We start from the raw sequence: 23,186 nt of genomic DNA, 5'->3' as shown, positions 1-23,186 counted from the left end.
AATCCCCAAACCCAGCATTCATCCCAAAACTCTGCGGCTGCACAGCCATCGGCAGAAAAGAAGTGCATGTTGCAAAAGACGTGTGTGGCGGTTGCAATTGCGGCGTCAAACTGGACGCGAAGTTGGGCATGACAGACATAAGAGAGAAGATACCAGTGACAGAGAAAGCGAAAGACGGACAAGCAATTGCGCAGGAGCGAAAGCGAAACGAAGCCGATGCCAGGAAAGATTGTCCGTTGGGGTTGAGAAGGGGGCGGAGGCTCTAGGCGTCGTGTGCGTTGGTGGAGGGCCGAAGCTCCGACATGGGACTGAGGTGGGGAGCGGGCGAGCCCTGCCTGGATGGCGTACGGGTGGGTGCGACGAGCAGACTCGATTCGATCGACGCCATGTCCGTGACCGAGTGTGCGCGGCTGAGCGACGCAGCAAACAGTCCCGTCCTTGCATGCCGCTCTCCCAGCGGCGAGCCAGGTCCGGTGGGCGAGAGTGCGCCCGCCGCACCGCCGCTGCCAGTGCCACCGGGAGTGTTGACGCCCGACCGCGTCGTAAGCGTCGCCGACGTGAGTCGGTGTCCAAGAACCGGCGTGGGTGCGCGACTCGACGTGCGCGACGCCGGCCGCGAGATCGCCGTGCCCGACGTGATGCCGGTGAACGTAGGCGATGCTGGTCTCGAGATGCGCACCATCGTCGGCGTGGTTGCGCCTCTTCTGGCCGAGATGCGAGCGCCCTCGTCTCGGCTGCTTGGCAGCATGGAGCTGCGCTTCTTGGTCCGAGTGTTGCGCCGCGCGAACAGCGATGGGAAGGTGGAAGACAGCGTGAGCGCCACGCGGCGCACAGGCCAGCCAAGCGCACCGACAATGCCAGTGTTGCCGTGCTTGCGCGTCGATCCACGCGTGCCGCGGCCAGCCGAGCCGCTGGAGCCGCTGCTCTCTTCGGAGCTGCCCTCGGAATTGAAGCCGAACTCGGCCTCCATGGTCGGGCTGTAGTCCTTGCCATCGGCCCGCTTGCCGAGCTTGGACCAGAAGCCCCGCTTCTGCGCGTCGCCGGCTGCCTCTTCCATGTTGGCCAGCACGTAGTCGCCGCGGCCGGTGCGCTTCGAGCTGCAGAGACCTCCAAACGTCCCGAACGGGGGAGGCAGCATCTCCTTGATCGCGGCGCGTCGCCTTGTGGCTCGCGGCCCACGACCGCGCGTGCATACGCACGTCACCAGCAGCAGCAGGAAGACGGCTACCATGGAGATCATGTAGACGGGGCTCACGTGGCGACTCGCTTCACCGAGCGCAGGCGGGAACGCCGAGCCTTCTCCGGTGGTCGGCCACTTGGGCCTGAAAGGGTCCCACTTGCCGAGCTTCGAGTTGGCCTTGTTGAGCTCGTCGAAGGGCGAAGGCAGCGAGCCCGGCGCCGGAGGAATGTCGCGACTGGCTTCGAGGACCGCCTTGCCCAACGTCCAGCTGACCGAGAACCCGTCGATGTCGTTGACGCTCTGGAAAAGGTTCTTCTGCTCACCCTTGCCCTGCGCCTCGTCGGCGTGGTCGGTGCCATCGCCAGCTCCCTTGTGGTCGACGATGCGCGGAATGCCGATGCCCTCGTGAAGTACGGTGGTCATCCAGGCGGCCTTGAAGCACTGGGTCTGCAGGCGGTTGAGTTGAACTTCGGGCCCAAAGAGGTCGCCGACGTCGAGATGGTGCTTGAGTTCGGCCCAGGGCTTTCCGCAAAAGTCGACGGCAGCCTTTTGGAAGTCGACAAAGTCGTAGACGCCGCCAAGGCCAAAGACGTCTTGCGAGCTGAACCAGTATTCGGAGACGCCGATGAAGTGGTTGACGCTGAAGTCGATCTTGGGCACGTGGACTCCATGGAACAAGCAGGGCGGCTTTGTGCACGCGGCCTCCTTGTCGAGGAGTGGATGTAGCGATTCGAGACAGGCGGTGAAGTTGCCGGTGCCAGAAAGCGCGAGGTCGTGAGTACCCGCAGCATCGGAAAGCTGCAGACCCGAGTTGAGGCACGGGTCAGGCAGGGCCTTGGGACTGCCCTGTGAAGCACTGCTGTCGTGGCGGAGGAGGTCGAGGTAGCGCTGGCGAGCTTGGTTTGTGCCGTAGCCGAGGAAAGTGGTGACGAAGACCTTGTGCGAGACTTCGGTGCCGTCGAGCATGCGCAGCGACACGGCGGTGAGATCGGCTTCGGCGGCGACGCCCTCGCCTTGAAGCGCCTTCTTGCTGGGCTCGAAGGCGATCTGCGTGCTAGCACCACCCATGTCGAGGAAGCCGAAGGTGGACTTGCCCTCGACCACGTCGGTTTCGCCGTCGAGAGAGGCTTGCTTGCCGCGGATGTGGAAGCCGTCCATGAGGTAATTGACCGAGATCCAGCCGAGCAGGCCTTCCTCTTCGCCGCTGATGACTTGGACGTGCTCGCTGCATCCGCCGCCATCGATGCTGAACGAAGTGTGCTCGCGAATGTAGCGACAGGTCTCGCTGAGAACGGCTTGGCGCTGGTTCTCGGGGAGTAACCTCATACCAGCGGTGGCCATGATGTAGATCGGGGTCTCGGCCCATGCGGACGGAGGCACGATCTTCTCGGCATGGTCAAGGAGCTCTTTGAGATAGCTGCCTACATCAGCAGGGTGGTCGCCATAGGAGGAGAGACCTGGCTCGACCTTCATGCTCCAGTCTACGCCCGAGTTTTCCCAGGTTCCCTTCTCGACCTTGGGCAGAACGGTGGCGTCGAGACCTTTGCTGGCTCTCAACGCGCGCTCCAGTTTGGGATCTTTCCACGAGTAGACCTGCATGCGTGAGCCGGACGAGCCGGCGTCTACGAGCACAGCATACTTGCGGCCTTCGAGCCAGGACGCTGGTGCGTCGAGCTGAGCAGCGCCAGGAGCAGCGCCCTTGAGGGGCGACTCGTTGAGCTTGGGCTTTGCAGCCTTGGCCGCGGCATTCCACGTGAGGGCGTCGGCTACGTTCTCGCGGATGGCGACCTGTTCGGACCGCGGTTGCTGTCGTTGCTGTGACCGCTGCTGGTTCGCTCTTTGGGCAAGCTTTTGCCGTTGGCGCTGCTTGACCGGCGTGTTGAATGTGTAAGCGCCGTACGGCTGGGATGAGGATCCCTGTATTGGGTAGCTCATCGCGAATGCTGGAGTGAATGCGAGCGAGGAGCGCCGGGGTGTTGGGTGCAATAAGTCAGAGACTAGGCGAGCTCACCACAACATGTGAGAGTGAGGTTGCGAATGATGGCGGCTACCTTCTGGCGGTAGAAGCGCGTGCGCGAGGGGTTCCGGTCGTAAGCTGGAGTGCCAGTCTCGTCCGCGGGTGATGGAGATGAACAAATGCTGATGATGTGACGGGAGAGAAGGTGGCGAAGGGGCGAGTTCCGACCTGAGATGCTCGCAGTTGCTTCGACTGAGCAAGGGCGCGTAGCCAGCTAGGCTGGTTCAGGCAACGAGGAAGCTGATGCTGTAGGGTGTAAGAAGGAAAGGCCGGGGGGGATGGAGAGGCGAGCGAGGGTTGGAAGAGGGATTGGTGGTCGGGCGTCGGGAAGGCCGAGCGAGTGGGAGAGCAGGGCAGCGGCGGCGTGCAGCCCCAGCGAGATTCGCAGCAGCGCACGCCGAAGTGAGTCGGGTGCGGAGCGTGCGCACGCCCGGGGACCACAAACGAGGCGGGCCACAGGCGCAGGGGATTCGCGGTGGCGCAAGGCCCTGCTTCTTCGCGCAGCAACCACAAAAAATTCGAGACAAGGGATCCAGATCCGAGGGCCATTGCATTTTCAAAACAAGTGGTCAGGCCCCCCCTTCTCCCCCACAGGCAGCCTTGCTTGACACCCACACTCTCATGCACGCAAGCTCATTTGGTGAGGAAGAGGGGGAAAGGGGGGAGGATGTGCCTCAGGCAGGCCATTCGGCGAGCATGCACGAGGGGAAAGCACGGCACAGGAGCAAGTGTGTCCAATTCGCCGAGGCCGCTCCGGGTTTGGGTGAGCGGTACAGTCCGGTGGAGTGATTGAACGTGGGGGGAGGGGCTGGCTGCTGAGTGTGCTTGGCCACGGCGGTTTCAAATCGAAAAAGCGCCGTGTCTCCACCCCAGGTCCCATGCCAACCGACGGCGGGTGTCCGAAGCACGCAGCAGCAGCACAGTAGAAAAGTAATTTAAGGAAGGGGGGGATCGTTCCACGAATCGATGCCATGAATTCGGACCGACCGAGCGAGGTGCAGCTCGACCGGCGTCGGCTGTCTCCGACACTGGCCATACGCCTGATACAACCGTATCTCAGAATTTCGAAAAATCGGTGGGAGGGAAGGGCTCGCCCTCTGATTTCTTTTTTCGTCCTCGAGGGATGTTTTTGCCATGTGTGCCGCCAGAACGGGCGACGCGCACGCCTTGGGGTCTCGCTAGCGCAGGAGGTGAATCAATCGCCTGCACAGCCCATCCCTCGCGTGCGAAAAATCCGTGGATCGAGTGCCAACTTCGCATCCAGCAACACGGGGGAGCGAGCCGCCGCGACCGCGTCCGCGTCTGCGACGGCGTTGCAGCCATCGGCACCCGCCTGCACGTAGAGCTTGTTTACCTCTCTTCTTTTCCCGGTTGGCGTGCTCGCGGCGGGCCTGACCCTGGAATCATCCCGCGGCATCCGCACTGCAATCTCGCCGAGGTGCAGTCGTGGATGCTGTCCTGCTGGAGGTGGCTTTGTGGAGATCCCCTCACTTTTTTCTCGAGCGGGGTAAAGTGCACCTGTCCAGATACTGTACTGCACGAGCGAGACTGCTGTCGCTACCGCGCCGGGGCAACAGTCTCATCGTCGTCCGGATGCTCGCCAACGGAGGCGGGTGTTCCGATCCGCCTGATCGTCGTGCGGCGTTCTTTCCGATCCTTGAGGTCATGTAGGAGCAGGTGGTTGCGACGATGACGGAAGTGGCCCCGCATCCCACCAAGCCCGTCGCGCTGCTATTGCTTTGCGTTGCTATCGGATGGCCATGTGGGATCAACCGGAGCTACGATGGATCAGCATCGGCTCGCGGTATGACATGTGCTCTGCATGGCCCCTGCCCACTCCAATTGCAAATTGCAGTGCGGCCATTGACACAAATCGTTAGACGTACGTCAGTACTGTAGGTTCGATGAATGCTCCGACGCCCGACAAGGAGCCCCAGATGGCCATCGCAAGCGGGCTCGATGTGTGACAACGACACGTCACTAGGTGCGGCGTTTGTACCTCCGAACATGCCTGCACGGTCGGGTCGTACTTTGCCCAACTTCGCGAGCTCGGCAACCAAGCTTGTCTTGCCTCGCGGCATCTCTTCCATTCGCACGCCCGGCATCTGCCGATTGCTAACACGGGGCACCACGCTCCCCGTGTTCCTGGACAAAGATCGAATGCCAAGGGCAGATCTCTGCGCAAAATAAAAACCCAGCTCGCCGATGCCCAATGCCCATCTGGGCGATGGATTCGGCGATCTTTCAATCTGGATGCGTGGAGCATGGCGTACGCATGTCATTGTGCCGAAACGAGCTCTGTAGCACGTGCGACCAACGCAGATTTTCACGCCGCTTTCGCCTTTCCGATGCTGCAGCTGCGACGGTCGATGCATCCCAACACTCGAGTAGACTCACCGAGCTCGCCGAGCAAAGAAGTTGGATCGACTCCGACTCATTGGAAGCTCAACGACGGCTGCACCTCGTGCTCCACGCGGCACAACGGAGGATCTCCGCATCTCCAGGCTCGTATCTTGGAAAAGGCTCCGACCTATGACGTCGTGCCATCCAACGAATTCTCATCGGAAAATCGTAGACGATGGACCGGATCGGGATGTAAACGTATGGCCCCGATTCCTTCCTGTGTCCTTTCGATCCACCCGATGCGAGATCCACGGCTTGGACGCTGAGGCTGCTCCTCTTGTCATCGCTCTTGACTCGTCTCGTATGCACTGTGGCTTTGGAGCTGGTGTTGCCATGACTCGCCCAGTCCTGCTCGCTGCTTCAGCGTCGTGGAGCAGTGATGTGCTGGCTTCCGGACAAAAGCCTGTGAAGTGGACTGTGTCTCTGCAACTGTGAGCACCTCGCAGCCCCCCTTTCCTTCGACCGGCCCCAGGCGTCCATCCGCTCCCCCTTGCTACCAGCCTCACCACCCGCGACCTCTTGCCTGGACCAGAAGGATAGATCTGCAGTCCATGCATCTTGCAAGAAAAAGCCTGATCCGCAGCATCGGCTCGAGCAGCTAAAATAGGCAGATGCTCCCGGTGGCAGAGGGCGAGATGGGCAGAGCATGCACGGCTGCTTGTTCAGGGGTGGCGACGTGCATGTCGACCGCCCAGAGCGCGCGACCCTAATTTTCGGGGCTCTGGCGCTCTCTCTTTCTCTCTCAGCCAACGCGTAACGAGCTTGGATTCAATCAAATTTCGCCCGAGATTTTGTAACCGAAGCAGGCCAACTGCATTTCAGGCGCAACACGCTGCGCGCTGCAGTCGGCCTTGCAAGTACCAGCACCGCAACGGCGAAGCCGAACGAGGCAGAGTCGACGGATGGCTGGCTTTGGGCGCCCTTTCTGTCAGCTGCTCTCCGCACCTGCCCAGCCATCCAAACCCACACGCACACGCACACGCACACGCACACCCACGCTAAATCCGCTCTCTGCAGCCTCGGCCTCACGCCTCGAACCCGCACGCGCACGCGAACCCGCCACACACACACACACACACACACACACTCAAACCCACACGCAGGCAAGCAAGGCAAGGCAAGCAGGCAAGCAGACCGGAACCTGGCGCTGCCCATTCGGCTTGCACTGTTGCGCACACTGCATCCAGCTGTCTTGTCTCCCACCTCGACCGCGGTCTCACTCCCTACCCTTCCCATAGACCCTGTCGTCGATCCTACCTACACCACCCTTTCACCCGTCCATCCGCCCTTGTTGACCACCGACTTCAGCATCCAGCATCCCCCCGTCTCACCTTGCATTCTTACTGCCGACCGCATCACACCCATCGCCAGCATCGTCGACTGATCCGACTCGACCGACACACTGGGAAAAGGCTGCAGTATCGCGCAATCCATAGCATCCGTTCGTACCGCTTACCGAACGGCATCACGCATCCGGACTCTTCCTTCTCGTACATACGAATCAGCAGCAGCTTCGCTCTGCCAATCCGCCACATCTGCATCTCGACGACAATCAACCGATCTCGGCAAACGTCGCATCCTTCGACCAAACACAACATCTTACAGCAGCAAATCATAGAACATCATGTCCAAAGCTCAATTCTTGCGAGAGTACAAGCTCGTCGTCGTGGGCGGTGGTGGTGTCGGAAAGTCGGCATTGACGATCCAGTTCATCCAGAGCCACTTTGTCGACGAATACGACCCGACCATCGAGGACTCGTACCGAAAGCAATGCGTCATTGACGAGGAGGTCGCCCTGCTCGACGTCTTGGATACCGCCGGTCAGGAGGAGTACAGGTAAGTTGGAGCGCTACGGACCGTCGGCGCCGTCATTCGATGGCTGACTTCATTTCATTCCACCCATTCAATCTTTGACGCAGTGCGATGCGCGAGCAATACATGCGAACAGGCGAGGGCTTCTTGCTAGTCTACAGCATCACATCGCGCAACTCGTTTGACGAGATCTCGACGTTCCACCAGCAGATTCTGCGAGTCAAGGACAAGGACTCGTTCCCCGTGATTGTGGTGGCCAACAAGTGCGACTTGGAATACGAGAGGCAGGTGGGCAGCCACGAGGGTCGCGAGCTCGCAAAACACTTTGGATGCCGCTTCATCGAGACCTCGGCCAAGCAGCGCATCAACGTCGACGAGGCGTTCAGCAACCTCGTGCGCGAGATCCGCAGATATAACAAGGAGCAGACCATGGGGCGTCCCGGCGCGGCAGGCGCCACAAGCGGCGCCGGTGGCATGGAGCGTTTCCAGACCGAAGAGGGCTCGCACGACGCCGGGTGCTGCAAGGGCTGCGTGGTGCTCTAGACAGCGCTCCATCGCATCCTGGTCCTCGCTTCTTTCTCTTATCATAGACGTCTCCTGCATCATCCGAGCGAGAGCCTCACCAACACTCTTTTTCCCTAGCCCCTCCTGCTTTGCCTTGCCACCCTGTCTGGCCTCACGAACAGCATGTGCTCCACCGAGCAAGTGCGTCGTGAGGCTCACTCGCCGTCACCGCTTTTGAACCACTTGCTCAGCTTGTCCTTTTCCTTTTTCCTTACCGCCCCGCTCTCGGTGATGTTCCCGATCTTTGCAGCCGAACTTGCATGTTCTGTCCAAAACTGACGCCCTTCTGGCTGTCAATGATATCCATTTCTCAAACGTCCTGCGGCTGTTCCTTCTGTGGTGCCGAGGCAGAGCGTCACTCGCGCTGCCATCGCCTGTTCCTCGCCATGCCCTCGATGCTGCGTTGCGTTTGTATGGACGAAGCAGGTGCGGGGTCAGGTTCGAGGTAACAACATGGTCACGTGACGCGCTGAAGCCGCGAAAACAGCTGTTGGCAGCGCCGCGATCTAGCAAGTTTCGACATAATTTTGGCCCAAGGCAAGCTCGACGCGACGTAAACTTGACGGGTTCGTGTTGGTTGGGAAAACAAACACTTTCGGTCGAGGCAAGTCGGGCTGAAGTGCAGCAGCACCTCTGAGCTGAGCTGCGTAAGAAAGTGGGGCTGGGCACGTCTGCAAGACGTGGTGTTGCTATCACGATCCTCACCATCATTGATCTTTCCCCGACCAAGGCAACGCATCGACCCGACATCTATTCTCCCCAGCTTGTACATCGAGGATCCAGCTCCCGCACGGACAACATGCCTTCTTCACGAGCATTTGGGCTGTCGTCTTCGTCGGCGTCGTCGCGCCATGCCAACCGCGCGCGCGCCGCCTCGGACGAAGAGGCGTATTCGGAGGACGACAGCTACCGCAAGGTGAAAAAGTCGTCTTCGTCGAGCAAGTCGGCACCCAAGTCGAAGCGCGCAGCCGATGAAGATGAGGCTGCCTACGCCCACGTGCGTCCCGCCAAGAAGAGCGCCTCATCCACTGCGCAGCGTCAGGCGAGCACACGCCGCAACGAAGAAGCCTACGACGCGGTTTCGGAAGAAGAGCCCGAGCGGGCCAGTGCAGGAGTGTTGTCCGACGAGCTGCTGATGGAGAGGCGTGCCTACGATGCATGGGTCGAAAAGAAGCTCAGCAAGCTCGAGGCGAAGCGCGATCAGACGCTCGAGGACCGCGTCGAGCACCTGCGTTCCGAGCGCGACGACATCCAGGCGCAGTACGACGAGCTGCGCAAGCTGCGCAACACGGACGCCGAGCACGCGCTCGACGAGTTCCGCAAGGTGGCCGAAGCACGCTACCGCCACGACAAGGACCTCATCAACTCGCTCAAGGTCAAGGTGGAGGCCGCCGAGAAGCGCGCGCGCGAGGCCGAGGGCGGTGCGGCGGTGAGCTCGGACAGGAGCATGAGCATGCTCAATGCCACGCTGCGCGAGAGCGTCCAGCCCGAAACGCCCGACCACCGGCTGGAGGAGCTCGAGAAGCAACACCGCAAAGAGATGGCCGAAGCGACGCGCATGCAGAAGCGGCTCGAAGAGGATGTGCGCACGTACAAGCTGCAGCTCGAACACGAAATCGCCCAATCCAAAGCGCTGCTTGCCGCCGCCACCACCGCCCCTGCCTCTTCCTCTACTAGCACGGCCAAGGTGGCTGCGGAGCCGTCGGCAGCCTCGGCATCGCTGGCAGCCATGGAGGACGAAAAGGCGGTTCGAAAGCTGTACGAGGATCTGACGGGACTGGTGGTGACGGGCGTGGAGCGCATCGATGCGGCGCAACCCTTCCGACGCTTCAAGGCGATCTTTGCGCAGGAGGACTACTACTCGGTGCTGATGGATCTGGAAGAGTCGTCGTCCAAGGTGACGCCGTCGGCGGGCGGCAAGGCGCACATGCGCGACGACATTGTGTACGTGCCCAAGATCGACGATGACCGCGACAGCGAGCTGCTCAACAGCACCATGGTGCCGCAAGAGTGGCTCGAGGCCCTGCGCTTCGACAGAAACATGCTGTTCAAGTGGTACGAAAAGACCCGAAAGGCTCTGCTTACCGACGAGGCCAGGTTGAAGATCCGCGCGCGCGAAGAACGATCCCGCCACTAAAGTAAAGCTTTCCCTCTGCACCCGCCCTGTACTGTATGCTGTCACCCCCAATACCCCTCTCGACACTCTCAAGTTCAAAGGCAAGGATCAACTTTCGAGCCAGTCTGCGGTGCGGAGCGTGATGAGATTAAGAAGCACAGTGTTCTAGGCAGGCGAGGGCCGAGTTTGCGGGTCGGTGGTCTTTGTGACTCTGAAGCGGTCGCCCACACGCACCACGCCGTGCTCTTCGCGCGGCACACTCAGCATGCCAAAGCACGGCTTGCCCTTCTTGGCCGCCACCGGATCCACCTGTCGGAATTCCTGCAGCACTCTATACGGCAGGTAGTTGTCGCGCACGCCCGTCTCCGGGTCAATGTTGGGCACCATGCAGCGCGCGCACTTGGCGAGCATATAGATACCCGCCCTGCCCTTGTGTTCCGCCTCGCCACCCAGCGGCGCTTCCGCCTTGGCGTCAAACAGCTCAGCTGCAGTCCAGCCATCTTCTTCCCACGGCGAGAGCTTGGACTCGGCACCGGGCGCATCGTCGACAATGATGTTGGGCCTGAAGCGCGTGATGGGGAGCGAAGAGAGCTCTTCGGGAGTCCAGTATTCGCGGTTGACCGACGGAGGAACCTTGTACGCCTTGGCCGCCTCGTCGCCGTCTTGCATCGAGGGGTAGACCGAGGCGGTGAGCGTGCGCTGCACATCACGCAGGCTTTCGGCAGACGCGACGAGGCACGGGTAGAAGTCCTGGTATCGCAGCACGGCGTCCTTCCACTCGACGTTGCCGTCGGGATCCGTGGGTCCGCTCTCGCGCGGCGAGGGCCCCTTGCGCACCAGCCGCACCGCCTTGCCAAAGTACGCCGAGAGCTTGTCGTCGGCTTGCTTGGACACGGCGTACCCGTCCACGTAGGCGCCCCAGATGAAGATGCCCTCGACTACCTCGCAATCGGCGACCTCCTGCTGCGTCGGCTGCAGCGGCACCTTGACGGTGGTTGCGGGCGTGCCGGTCTCGGACTGCGGGATGTGGATGGCGAGCGTGTTGGAGTCGGACTGGATCTCGGGGTGGATGAGCACCATCTTGGGCAGCTCGCGAGCGGTGTAGAACTTCTTGGAATCGGCGTCGATGATGAGCCAGGTGCGATCATACTGGAGACCCTGGTGGTCGAAGGGCGCTTCTTGGACCGAGGTGCCGCGGCACGACTTGATGGGGTGGATGAGGATCTGCTGGACGACGAGGTCCTTGGTGAGCGAATCGGCGTGCGCGTTGGAGGCGGCGGCGTTGGACGAGACGAGCGCGTTCTGGAGCATGTCGCTGGTCGAGGAGAGGAACGCCTTGCCGGCGCGAGAGATGGCTTCCATGGTGGCGATGGCTGTATAGCGAGATGGTGGACGTCAGAAAGATGACCGAGTGGCCAAGTGGAGGACAGAAAAGACTCAGCCCACCTCGCCGAGTCAGGGTCCGTCCGTCTTGTCGGGATCTCCGTGGTGTCCGTGCGGCGTCATTCTGCTGCCGATGCTTTGCGGGCCGTGTGGAGAAATTGTGCCTTTTTCGCACCGCAGAGCCGCAACTGTCACCATCCCAACCACACTTTGCTCGCCACTCACGATCGCGTCGATGAGCTTCTCACGCTGGCCATGACCGCGGCGGACGTCTCAGCGTCGGCGTCATCCGCCAAGGATGGCCAGCTCACCATCTTTGTCACGGTCGGCACCACACGATTCGACTCGTTGGTGCGCGCCGTCGTGTCGCAACGCTTCCTTCGCGCACTCGCACGGACCTTTCCACCAGCTCCAGGTCAGAACTCCAAGCACTGGATCAAGCTCGTGGTCCAATATGGAACCTCTCCCATCAGCGATGTCCTGACTGCGATGGACGCGGCTTCGGTGGATGCAGGCAGCGAGATCGTGCCCGAGCCCGGGCTTCGCATCGTCAACGGCCGGCGGGTGTACCAGAGCGGCGCCAACATCCCCGGTCTTGATCCAGGCCGAACAGGAACGCTTCCGGGGATGCGCATTCGGACGGCCGCCAATCCCATGCGTCAAGACGACCCGCGTGGCACCGTCGATCGAATGTTCGACAGCATCGTCCAAGAGGCCAAGGCTGTTGCCGGGACGAGTAGCGCGGCGACGACGGCATCACAGCAGCAAAACATCACAGTGGAAGCGGAGCTCGACTGTGGTGTGGAGCTGCAGCTGTTCGCCTTCTCTCCGGACCTCAAGTCGTACATCGAGTCAGCGGATGTGGTGATCAGCCACGCAGGCTCGGGAACGATCTTGGACACGCTGCGGGTGCGGCCGCACCCACCTGCGCTCGTCGTGGTGCCCAACACCTCGCTCATGGACAATCACCAGGTCGAGCTTGCCGAAGCGCTCGGAAACGACGGCTTCCTGACCGTCGGTTCGGAAGACTCGTTGGTCAAGGATGTGGCACGAGCGCGCGAAGCTACGCATGCGCCGTTTCCCGATTTCGATCCGGCCCGATTCACCAGCCTCGTCGATGAAGTCCTGCTGCTCTAAGTCAGGCACGCATGCTCTGATCCTTTGCCATACACGCGTTTGCATGATTCGATGCGAATCGCGGGGACTTGTGCCTGGCACGGCCGCTGAGGTTCGATGCCCTACCGTAGTACTCCTGTCGCTCGGTCTTGCCTCAGGGGCTCGATGCAGAGAGTCGAGGCGAGACGCGTCAGAGTGTTGGTTGGACAGGGAAGGAAAGCCGGGCTGGAAAAACACACGTCAGACTGCGCACCGCTATTGGACGGCCCCTGAACAGCCTTTTGGGCCGAATATGCAGGATAGGAGCCTCGTGCATCCCCGCCGCGTTCAGCGAGAGTCTACCTTGCCCAAAGCTTGTCCTTCCCCGGCAGTTTGCCAACGGCCGCAAGTGTTGTTCTTCCCATGACATCGCTCGAGCCCCTGTCTCCACCTCTCGCGAGTCTTGACAGGGTCGCATCAGCCCCGACCGGCACCTGTCCGCTGCTGTCAGCGCCCAACGAGTTTCAGTGTCGTTCTGCTTCTCTCCCCCTTGCCATCCTTCACTCCTGTCCGACGTTCGGCTGTGAGTCGGGTCTCTTTGACATTGACTTTTTCGAACCTTGATCTTGACTTGTATAGTCCATTACACTTGCTGCCTTGGGAAGCTAGTCACTTTGACGACAAAGTCCGAGCTTCAGCTGACGGTCTGATGCCAGCAGCAGAGGCAGTAGGGCTTGCGCGAGGAGAAAATGCTTCCGATGTCTGTGACTTGCCTGATTGAGCCCGGTTCGCTGGGAGAAGAAAGTAAATCGGCCGCTTCATTCGAGTCCGCGCTCGGGAGGGGTGGGTTAGCGAAGGAGTAGACGTTGAAGCTTGCATGCATGTCCGCTGCAAGGCTCTCTCTAGCCTTTGCGGTGCCTGCCGTCTGCAGCCTGCTCGTCGTCTCCTCATCGCTCCACCAACTTCTATCATCCCTCCTCTCCACCATCCGATGAGCCTCCTCGACCACTGACCCGTATCCTTGGTTCGAGACGCATGGCACATCGCCCACTTTTCCAGCCCAGCATCTGTTTGACAGCGCCGACGCCCCCGCTAGAGCCGCACGGCGCATCAGCCCCGGCCGGCGTAGCAAGCCACAGCTGAACGCATCCGCCCCGCCCACCTAAGCCCCGCCCATCAGACTTGCCAGTCCACGTCAGCCCAACCCCTCAGCATAGGTAAGTGCGGTACTGCCGATGCCAGGTCCTGCCGGTCTGGACCGAATGATGAACGTCGCCTTCCAAGTCGGGGTGAGGCAAGAACCTGGTGCAATCCCAGATCGTCTCGGCATCGCCCGAGGCAAAATCTGGCGTCGTTCCACGCGAGCTTGTTTCTACTCGGCTTGGAAGCAATCTGTCTTGGACAACGTTCGTCCAGAAGTGGCTTGACACAACGCCCTCACCATCATCCCGAGTCTCGGACCCTGACCCTGACGTTCGACTTTCTTTCGCCTCTATCTTTACGAACCTGAATTGCTCGCCTTCACGACCTCACACGACCTCTGCATGCATGGCACGAACCTAACGCATCCGCGACTCGCCTGATGACGCCGGTACATCACTCTCGTGCAGGGCTTTGCTGTCGTGAGGCGGTCACTTGCGGGCTGTGCCCGGCACTCCTCCTGCTCTAGCCAGGTACCACTGCCTTCGAGCTGGTCTCGATAGGCTCGCTGACGACACCGACCATTCATCCAGTGCCACCTCCAATCCTTCCCGCGCATGGCGACGCTTCCACAACAGGCTCCAGGGCCGGGTCCAACCGCTCAGGCCCTGCCTTCCTACCTCTCCTACTCGCCGATCGCCACCAGCATCTTTCCGTACACATCGATCATCACCCAGGTCGTCTACGACCCACAGGGAGGCTTTGCACCCTACCAGACACTCAGCACCGTTCAAGGCGTTTCCACCTCGATCGACTATTCCGTCGTCAATGTTCCACTTCTCTATACGGGCCCCTTTCCAGCTCCGGATCTGGGTACGCTCTATACGACACCGGGGCAGATCTTGCCCACACCAACAAGTGCAGCTCCGACCCAGAGCAATGCAACTGAAACACAGAATACAGGTGCAAGTGCGTCTCAGACGGCCGCACCTTCGACTAATCCGAACGATACAGCGACGGCTGCTAGCACTGATCAGGGAACCCTCACAGCCGAGTCGGCACCTCCAGCTTCGCCGACAGCGACAGACAACACCGCATCATCCACACCTGGCGCAACCCCTTCTTCCGGCACCTCACCGACATCAGCATTAACAAACACATCGCAAAATCCTTCATCTACCCCAGGAGCCACCACGCCTCCAGCCACCAACTCCAGCGGAACAGCATCCTCTTCTACCGGAAGCCCGACAGGGACGACCTCTGGAGAGCCCTCGGCCACTGCAGCTGGCGCGCCCAATCCGGGTGTGCGCGCTGCCAAGGGACTCTCTGGCGGGCAGATCGCTGGCATCGTGCTCGGCGCATTCTTTGCGCTTCTTCTGCTTCTGCTTCTTCTTCTGTGCTGCTTGCGCCGACGACGCCACCGACGGCAGCAACAGACTGTCCTCGCTGCGGCGACCGGTGGAACTGGTACGGCTGAGAAGACGGGCGCCTCCGGCTTCGGGCGAGGCGCAAGCGTCCGCGGTGGTGCTCGTGGCAATTACGCCGCGCTTGGCACTGCTGCAGGCGCCGCGGGTGCTGCAGGACTCGGAGCGGCGGGGGCAGCAGCTGCCGGCCGGCGCGGAAGCATTGGCAGTGACGATTGGGAGGAAGACCACCTCACTAGTGGTGGTGCTGGTTCGGGCTTCTTCGTTGTTGGCGGCAAGCGTCTTGGCCCCAATCGCAGCGCCAGTATCGCTTCTCGCCGATCGAGAGGCTCTTCCGCAGGCCTCGGTCCGAGCTACACCACTGCCAATGCCGCACCGTCTTCGCGCGATGGAGCCAGGAAGGGCGGGATGGCCGCACTTGCGGCTGCAGGAGCCGGAGTGCTGGGTGCAGCTTTTGGACGCGGCAAGAAAAACAAGCCACGCGTGGAGCTCGAAGAAGAGCAGCCGCTGAGCGATGAAGATGCCGATGGCAGCATGGCGGAACGTCGAGGGCTCATGCCTTTCCACGACTCGCCCGGCAGTGGGTATGGGTCGGGACAAGAGATGCGCGAGGCGGGACGACACGGCTCGGGTGCTACAGCTGCACTTCTCGGTGCAGCGGCCGGTGCGGGAGGAGCTGCGTTCAAGGCAGACAGGAGGCATCGCAGCGGATCTGGACCCGAAACGGCCAGTCCACCGCGCGCATACGGAGGCGCGTCCATGTCACGTCCGGCGTCAAGCGCCTTTTCTGGAGCGTCGTCGGGTGGACAGGCGAGCAGCCACGCGACAGGTGGCACGACCAGCTCCCAAACGCAGAGGGCGGGCGGAGCAGCGATGAGCAGCAGCAACAGTACGGGCGGATTCACCACATCTGGCAGCGGAGCGAGCTTGCCGCCTCCCCCACGAGCGCCGCGTGGCTCACCACAGGCTGTGGCGAGCTACGCCAATCTCGAGCCATCGTCGGCGCCCGCACCCTCTCTCGCCCACGACGCGCGCTACTCGGTAGACACGGCGGACAGCAATGCGTCTGCTCGCGGAGGGCTTAACGCCGCGCTGCTCGGACTCGGCGGTGCAGGCGCACTGGGAGGGCTGGGTGCGCTTGCTGCTGGGCATCGCGACAGCTCGACGCTCTCACCTGACATGCGCGCATCGCACGCCAGCGAGATGTCCGCCGACGAGTTGCGACACCTCCGATCCACGGACCCCGAGCGATACAGCCGCTTCATCTCGACCGGATCGAATCTGCTCGGTCCAGACTACCAGCCGTCGCCAGATATCGACAGCGAAGACAAGCAGCTCGGTGGATCCGACGCGTTGGCGGCAGCCACGTTGGGCCAGCGCACACGCCTGCCCACCATTCGCAGTGTCGGCGAGTTTGGCGAGAAGAGCGACAGCGGTAGCCAGCGCGGCACGGGCACGGGCACGGGCGAGCGCACGGGATCGTCGCAGCCACTCTCGTCGCTGCATGCGGTGGGTGCCAATTCGGGCTCGCTCGGCGGCGGATCTACTGGGTCGAGGAACGTCGTCTCGCCACTCCCTGTCTACGAACCGCAGCAGCGGGCGAGCGAGACTCTACCCCACTACACGCTGCACAACCAGTCGACTCAGCAGGGGCACCTGGGCGAGCCGGAGCAGATCCAGAGTCCCATCTCGGAAGGTCCGGGTCGGTTTGTAACGCCGCCCGATTCGCCACGAAACACGCTCGGCGGCGCGATGAGCGTGCGCAGCGGCGGACGGCCCAGCTCGGACGCCCAACGATACGCCGACGCCGAGGACAGCGACCTGGGCGAGCGTGGCGTGCCGGGCGACGAGGATGGTCGAGCCGAATTGGCGGGCGCCGGTATTGCCAGTACAGGCATCATGGGTGGCGTGGCGGCGGGATGGCGCCGTCTCACCATGGGTCAGTACGCTTGGATACCCGGCACTACGACCGCGCGAGGAACGCAGGCGGGATCGCTCCGGGACTCGTCGGGCGAGCTCAACGACGCCGAGGGCAGGTACAGCTACGAGCACAACGCTCGTCCATCCGAGGACTCGAGCCGTCTGCAGCACCAGCGACGCGCATCGCGGCTCGAGCCGAGCGACATGGGGCTGTCGGACGTGCGGAGCGAGCATGCGAGCGTGTACGGCCCGTCTGCACTCGGACACGCCACGAGCACAAGCTCGCCCGTCGCTCACCTATCGTCGAAAGAAGCTTCGGGAAGCAGCGGCGAGCAGGCGAAAGGCAGTGGCGAGGTGGCGGGAGCTGCAGCGCTGAGTGCCGGTCTGGGCGCGGTGGCGGCGAGGCAGCGGTCGTATCCGAGCGTGTCGAGTCGTGGCGGCGGATATGCGGCGAGTCAGTCGAACTCTTCGGTGAGCCGGCGCACGGGGAGCGACAGCACCGGGCTCGACAGTCTCAGTGCGGTAGCGCAGCTGAGCTCGCGCAGCACGGGCAGCGCTTCGACGCGCTCTGGCTTCCGCTCCAGCAGCCGCGGCGGGCGGTCGGGCGGGATGAGCGAGGTGAGCATGGGCAGCGGCGCCTCGACGGGCGCGGCGAGCTACAGCCCCAGCGGCATGCTGAGTCGAGGCAACACGACGAGCACGCGCGACATGCGCGATGCGTCGGCGCCCACGGCCAGTGCGACGTACTACGCTTCGCGCCCGAGCGGCGATGCGGAGAGCCTGATGACGGAAGCAACGGATGCACGGTATGCGGATGCGGACGTGGCAAGCAGCATGGCGACGCAGGGTGGGGCTAGCTCGCTCGAGAGACGCAAACGGCCGCGCAGCTCGAGCGTCGACGGACTCAGCCGTCTCGACAGCCTGCGCGAGGTGCGCGAGGCTTCCGATCCCTTCAGCGATGCCGAACGCGTTGCCGACACTCAACAAGGCGGCCACTACCCAAGCGCATCGCTCGGGGCGGCGGTGTCGAGGTCCGTCGCCAGGGACTTGCGGCAGGAGAGGAGCTCGCCTGGAGAGGTTACGGACAGCAGCTTCCTGCAGCCGCAGCCTCTGCCGCAGCGTAGTCGAATCCGCTCGCTCCAGCCCGGTACTGCCGCTCCTGCACCGACCGCGTTGGCACCGTCGCTGTCGACGCCATCGCTCAACTCGGGCGAGCAGGCCGAACTGGCAGCTTCCGAATCGGACAAAACCATGCCCTCGCTCGGCAGCACGAATCTGTCGGCGGTGCCAGCGTCGGCGAGCTGGCGACCGTCGCCGCGCGTGGCGAGTGCTTCGCAGCGCGCGGCTGAGGCTCAAGCTGCTCTGCTGCGCGCCCAAGCGTCCGAGGCAAGCGCGTTTGGAGGCCCTACACCGCCAAGGTCACAGGCTGCCTCACCATCGGGCGCCGATGCACGCGCACGAGGCGCATCATACAACTGGGCCGACCTCGACACCACTTTCCGCCGACAGGACCCCGCTGACACTTCAGCCGACGTAGAGAACAGCGCGGGCGACGGGCCCAACGACACGGACGCAGACCGCTCCAACAGATCATTCGACTGGCCCAAGTTCCTGCGCTTCTGAGCAGCAGCGGCGCCGCCACCACTGTAAATTATTGTTCCGGACTTCCCCCTTTCCCCCTTCATCCTTGGTTGTGACATGTAACTTCGTCGCCGACTTTGGCTTCTATCCCTGCTTATGATTCGCATGTATGTCCCCCACGAACAATCACCTTTGCAATGCAGCTCGTGTTATGTCCACACTGATCTGGAGACGGTTCTACCGGCGGGTACACGCTACGCTGAGGGTGCCGGGCCGACCAGGGTGCGCCAAGACCATCGTCGCGCCTCATCCTGCGCGCATCCTACTGAGCTCGAGTGTGGGAGTGGATTCGACTTGTTGGGCAGCTCTTTGGAGCGGGAAAGACTGGTCCGCATTCCAGAGATCAAGATCAGCGAGCCGAACAGGATCAAGCTAGGCGCGATTGATGCCGAGCTCGTCTCGCGTACGGTGCCGCGCGATGGTTTTTACCCCGCTTTCGCAACGGCACACGCGCAGTAATCGCCACGAATCGCTATCCGGGGTTGCTCGACCCCGCAAAGCCAGCTGAACATCTCTTTCTCCGCAATCTCAAGCCCCGGAGAGCGGAGTGGGCAAGGTGCGTAAGACCGCACAATGGTCGAGTCCGGCGTCGGTTACTGACGTCGATAGCGGAGCTCGGTGGGATCCCGCTGCCGGACCAAAGCGGGTCAAAGTCGCCACGCCCCCGCCAGCGCATGTCGAGGTCATCGTGCGCAGGCTTGGGACGACGCCATCTGCAGCTGTAATTTTTCAGGGTGCTGCCCAAGGTCTCGCACATGCACCTCGTCGACGCCAGGCGCTTGTGATGCATCCACGCTCCCTCACCAAGCGTCGAAGCGATGCGTGCAGTTTTGCCGTGCCAAGCGGTGGATGCAATGCAAGCGGCGCTAAGGAGCATGCACCACAACATGGCTAGCCGCATGGAGCATGGAGCAAGGGCGCAGGGCGCAGGGTGGGATGGGGCTGCATAAGTGCCGCGCACCGACGGGTCCCGCAAGCCGAGGTGCTACTGATAGCTCGCTTGCGCAAGGTCGGTAGATGGTGGCACGCATCACTTTTCGAGCTAGCGCCTGGCTCTGCACCCCAAGCTGCTCCGGGGGGGTATGAAAGCTTCAAGGGCTCAGTAGCGAGCGGGAAGCTGGAATCGAGGGTTCGCCAAAACCAAAAAGCATTGGGAGGGCTCGTCGTCATGTCTCTGGCTCGTAAGCCTCGATGGCCGCACCAACGCAATGCCATCCGGTGTCCGGACTCTGAAAGTGTGAGAGAGCCGCCGCCTGGAAAATATTCCGCCAGGACGGGAAAATAATGCCAAAAAATTTCCTTTGGGGCGGAATCCCCCGTGGTGAGCGGAGGCTAGTGCATCTGGGCAGAGGGCGCGCAGTGCCGTCATCGCAGATGGAGCCTGCAGGTCGGCTGGCGCCTCGTGCAGAATGAGGGTGTGGTGGTAATTCGTGTGTGTGTGTGTGCCTGCGTTGATAGAGGCTTGGCTGGATCGTCGCACTACAGCCCGACGTTACCGCTTCCAACGCCCTTGGCCTGCGAGCTCAACCGAGCCAGATGGCGAGATCGCTCGAGGAACGACAGCCTCGTCTAATCGTCGAGAGATTCAACCGCAGCGAGCTTTCAGACGCACCTCCGCCCTGGCGAGTGGGTGCATCAGCTTCTCGAGATGAAAGAGTGTGCTGGTGCAGCACATCAGCGCTTTCCGCAGGCGTGCTCGCGCAGATGAAGTCGAGTGTCAGCGTCTTAACCCTACCCGATGCCTTCAAGCTGCTGTACATCAGCAGAGGACTTTGTACAGACTCGATGGACAAGCACATCCGTCGACTGAGCTGGCACGCCTTGTCTGTAAGAGATATATACGCACCGGGCTCCATGTGAGCTTTCGTTTTTGTCTCCCCAAAACCTGCTCTTACGCTACCCTATCTACTCCTCCAAAGAACGCCAACATGATCGCCTCCGCCGTCCGTCTCTCTGCCGCCCTCGGCCGCCAGCCCGCCCTCGCAGTTGGCACCACCACCAAGACCGCTGGTCTGCGCACCTCGGCCGCCTCCGCCGTCATGGCCTCCACCACCCTCCGCCGCCAGGACGGCCGTCTGTGCTCCAAGAACAGGTACGTCGTCAACGAATGCTCGGCCAAGACTCACGAGAACGCGATACTGACCACCCTCCCCTCTCTTTTTCGTGAATAGAATGCAAGTCATTCTTGACGCTTCTGCCCCGGCACCGGCTGCCAAGGAGCCTAACTGGGCCAACGTCTCCGCTCGCATTCGCGACGCCAAGGACCTCGCCGGCTGCTAAACACTTCGCTAGTCTAGACCCGTATCCCATCGTACTGCATCGTCCCGCACCGAGTCCCGCCAGCCCGGGCTCGCTCTGTATTTGTACCTCGTATCTCCAGATAATCATTGCCTCAGCGCAAATCAAGCACAGATTCGCATCAGTTGAATGTGTGTGTGGGGCAGAACCCTGGTGCACCCTGCGTTTCGTCAGCCTCGTAGATACTCAAGGTGATGGTCGAGTCGCGAGGATGCGCACTTAGATAGGCGAGCGCCGCCGGAGTCTGATGTCACAGTCGCGACATTTAGAAGTGTTAGGCCCAGTGTGGTGAACCGTTCCGGCCGATAACGCAAGCAGTCGAGACCTCCACCACAGCAGTCCTTCTGTGATCTTCTGAAAGCGCCGAAGCCGCTTCCTCGAACAGGCCTAACACTGTACTGCGAAAAAAATCTGGCTCAATGCTGTCCCCCGGATGATTAGAAAATCGACTTCGACTGCGCCTTTTTTGAATTTGGCCCACCGCCGGGTTGAACTGCGTGTGACTTGGCGAAAGTGTGACTGCGCAGCTGAGGCTTGATAGCCAAGAAAGAGAGAGAGGCAGAGGTGAGGCAAAGAGATCGAGGCCGCACCGAGAGACACACACGCAACGGCAACCGCAGAGGTCGCAGCAGCGGTCAGCAGTGAGAGAGAGAGAGAGCAACAGGCTCTGCCTCAATGTCCGGGCTGTGTTGCTGTGGGAACGATAGCTGGCGCGGAAGTGTGATGGGAGCGAGGGAGGCGAGTGGGACTGCCATCCAGAGAGAGAGCAACAGCCGCACGCAGGCTCGTGATTGGCACCCGTCGGGTTCAGTCACTCGATCCGCCCACCTCGCATCCCTTTCTTCTCTGCACACATCCATCATCTTACAAGGACTCCCTTCGGCAAACACCCCGTCCAGCTTTGTTCGCCGCCTTCGCAGTCCGCAATACTCCTGCGATTCTCACGCATCACAATCACAATCAACAACACAACACCACTGATTCGCATCTGCCGGCAAGGCAAACACTTTAGCAGTAAGTGCCCCGCTTCTGCGCAACGACATGGCGCCACTCCATCGACAATCGTCCAACCAAGCGGCTGCTCCTTCCTCGATGCTGTAACGCACTCCGGCAAGCTGCACCCTATCGTATGCATGCTCACTATCGGTGCATCGGAGGGAGCGGTGGTGCGTCGCCACTAGACCTAGCGGTACCTGGCCCTCCTGGATGCATTGGAGCAAATAAAAGCGCTCCATGCGCTGCTACATGACACGGGGCTCGCATTTGTTTGGCCGCATTGGATTGGAGACGACACCGCCGCTGGACGCGATACCAAAGTCGATCGGAGACGGCATGTCTGAATGACTCAGCCGACGTCGCGCACAGCATCGAGTGTCGATTCGCCGATGGACACATGATCTGTTGGTGCCAGACTTCGCATATACTGACTCTGACCTTGCTCTGCTTCCCTCTCCCACCACCGCAACCCATCGCAACCACTTCGCCTCGACCGCCCTTATCTGCGCCACACAAATCGTATCGCAAACCCATCTCGTGCACAACGATAGAAAATGGCCATGAAAAGAATCAACAAGGAGCTCGCCGACCTCGGCCGTGATCCTCCCTCGTCCTGCTCCGCCGGTCCCACCGGCGACAACATGTTCCAGTGGCAAGCAACCATCATGGGCCCCGGCGACTCGCCGTATGCGGGCGGTGTCTTCTTCCTCTCCATCACCTTCCCCACCGACTACCCCTTCAAGCCCCCCAAGGTCTCCTTCTCCACCAAGATTTACCACCCCAACATCAACAGCAACGGCAGCATCTGCCTCGACATTCTCAGGGACCAGTGGAGCCCAGCCCTCACCATCTCCAAGGTGCTTCTCTCCATCTGCTCCATGCTCACCGACCCAAATCCCGACGACCCGCTCGTGCCAGAGATTGCCAACCTCTACAAGACGGACCGCCAGCGATACGAGAGCACCGCTCGTGAATGGACCCGAAAGTGCGTACCCAACTGCAATCGTGCCGAGCTTACATTTCCATCCTGATACTGACCTCTCTCCCTTTGTCGTCTTGCCGCCCTCTTTTGCCTGCACCTCTGATCGTCTGCTCCGCCAATGCAGATACGCCATGTAAAGTCGTCTTCGGCTCCAATACAGCTGGTTCCACTCCCGTCCGCGCCTGACTGCATCACGACCCTCCAATCATACGACC

The 23,186-nt window shown here is 61.6% G+C and overlaps 8 protein-coding genes across 8 annotated transcripts; 6 read left to right on the top strand and 2 right to left on the bottom strand.

The window, feature by feature from the left end:
- Positions 1 to 262: 262 nt before the first annotated feature.
- On the bottom strand, positions 263 to 3,115 carry PAN0_002c1087 (nucleoside phosphatase GDA1/CD39; the record flags this gene model as incomplete). Its single annotated transcript, XM_014803254.1, has 1 exon — positions 263 to 3,115. One exon carries the CDS (start codon positions 3,113 to 3,115, stop codon positions 263 to 265), a length of 2,853 nt encoding a protein of 950 aa, XP_014658740.1.
- A 4,109-nt stretch (positions 3,116 to 7,224) lies between these two features.
- Positions 7,225 to 7,955, top strand: PAN0_002d1086 (24 kDa RAS-like protein; the record flags this gene model as incomplete). Its single annotated transcript, XM_014803253.1, has 2 exons — positions 7,225 to 7,436; positions 7,520 to 7,955. The coding sequence occupies 2 exons, from the start codon at positions 7,225 to 7,227 to the stop codon at positions 7,953 to 7,955; spliced, it is 648 nt and encodes a 215-aa protein (XP_014658739.1).
- An 820-nt stretch (positions 7,956 to 8,775) lies between these two features.
- Positions 8,776 to 10,113, top strand: PAN0_002d1085 (uncharacterized protein; the record flags this gene model as incomplete). Its single annotated transcript, XM_014803252.1, has 1 exon — positions 8,776 to 10,113. One exon carries the CDS (start codon positions 8,776 to 8,778, stop codon positions 10,111 to 10,113), a length of 1,338 nt encoding a protein of 445 aa, XP_014658738.1.
- Positions 10,114 to 10,257: 144 nt separating this feature from the next.
- PAN0_002c1084 (mosc domain protein) lies at positions 10,258 to 11,454 on the bottom strand (the record flags this gene model as incomplete). The annotated part of the gene is made up of 1 exon (XM_014803251.1): positions 10,258 to 11,454. The coding sequence occupies one exon, from the start codon at positions 11,452 to 11,454 to the stop codon at positions 10,258 to 10,260; it is 1,197 nt and encodes a 398-aa protein (XP_014658737.1).
- A 276-nt stretch (positions 11,455 to 11,730) lies between these two features.
- Positions 11,731 to 12,612, top strand: PAN0_002d1083 (glycosyl transferase; the record flags this gene model as incomplete). Its single annotated transcript, XM_014803250.1, has 1 exon — positions 11,731 to 12,612. The coding sequence occupies one exon, from the start codon at positions 11,731 to 11,733 to the stop codon at positions 12,610 to 12,612; it is 882 nt and encodes a 293-aa protein (XP_014658736.1).
- A 1,715-nt stretch (positions 12,613 to 14,327) lies between these two features.
- Positions 14,328 to 18,677, top strand: PAN0_002d1082 (uncharacterized protein; the record flags this gene model as incomplete). Its single annotated transcript, XM_014803249.1, has 1 exon — positions 14,328 to 18,677. One exon carries the CDS (start codon positions 14,328 to 14,330, stop codon positions 18,675 to 18,677), a length of 4,350 nt encoding a protein of 1,449 aa, XP_014658735.1.
- A 1,554-nt stretch (positions 18,678 to 20,231) lies between these two features.
- PAN0_002d1081 (uncharacterized protein) lies at positions 20,232 to 20,975 on the top strand (the record flags this gene model as incomplete). The annotated part of the gene is made up of 3 exons (XM_014803248.1): positions 20,232 to 20,522; positions 20,615 to 20,787; positions 20,867 to 20,975. 3 exons carry the CDS (start codon positions 20,232 to 20,234, stop codon positions 20,973 to 20,975), a joined length of 573 nt encoding a protein of 190 aa, XP_014658734.1.
- A 1,568-nt stretch (positions 20,976 to 22,543) lies between these two features.
- Positions 22,544 to 23,157, top strand: PAN0_002d1080 (ubiquitin-conjugating enzyme E2-16 kDa; the record flags this gene model as incomplete). The annotated part of the gene is made up of 2 exons (XM_014803247.1): positions 22,544 to 22,958; positions 23,096 to 23,157. 2 exons carry the CDS (start codon positions 22,544 to 22,546, stop codon positions 23,155 to 23,157), a joined length of 477 nt encoding a protein of 158 aa, XP_014658733.1.
- Between the last annotated feature and the right edge of the window lie 29 nt (positions 23,158 to 23,186).

Source organism: Moesziomyces antarcticus (assembly GCF_000747765.1).
Source record: "Moesziomyces antarcticus DNA, scaffold: scaffold_v10002, strain JCM 10317, whole genome shotgun sequence".
NCBI classification, from domain to species: domain Eukaryota; kingdom Fungi; phylum Basidiomycota; class Ustilaginomycetes; order Ustilaginales; family Ustilaginaceae; genus Moesziomyces; species Moesziomyces antarcticus.
Note: the sequence above shows the minus strand (reverse complement) of the source record. Positions and strands in the feature narration are given on the sequence as shown.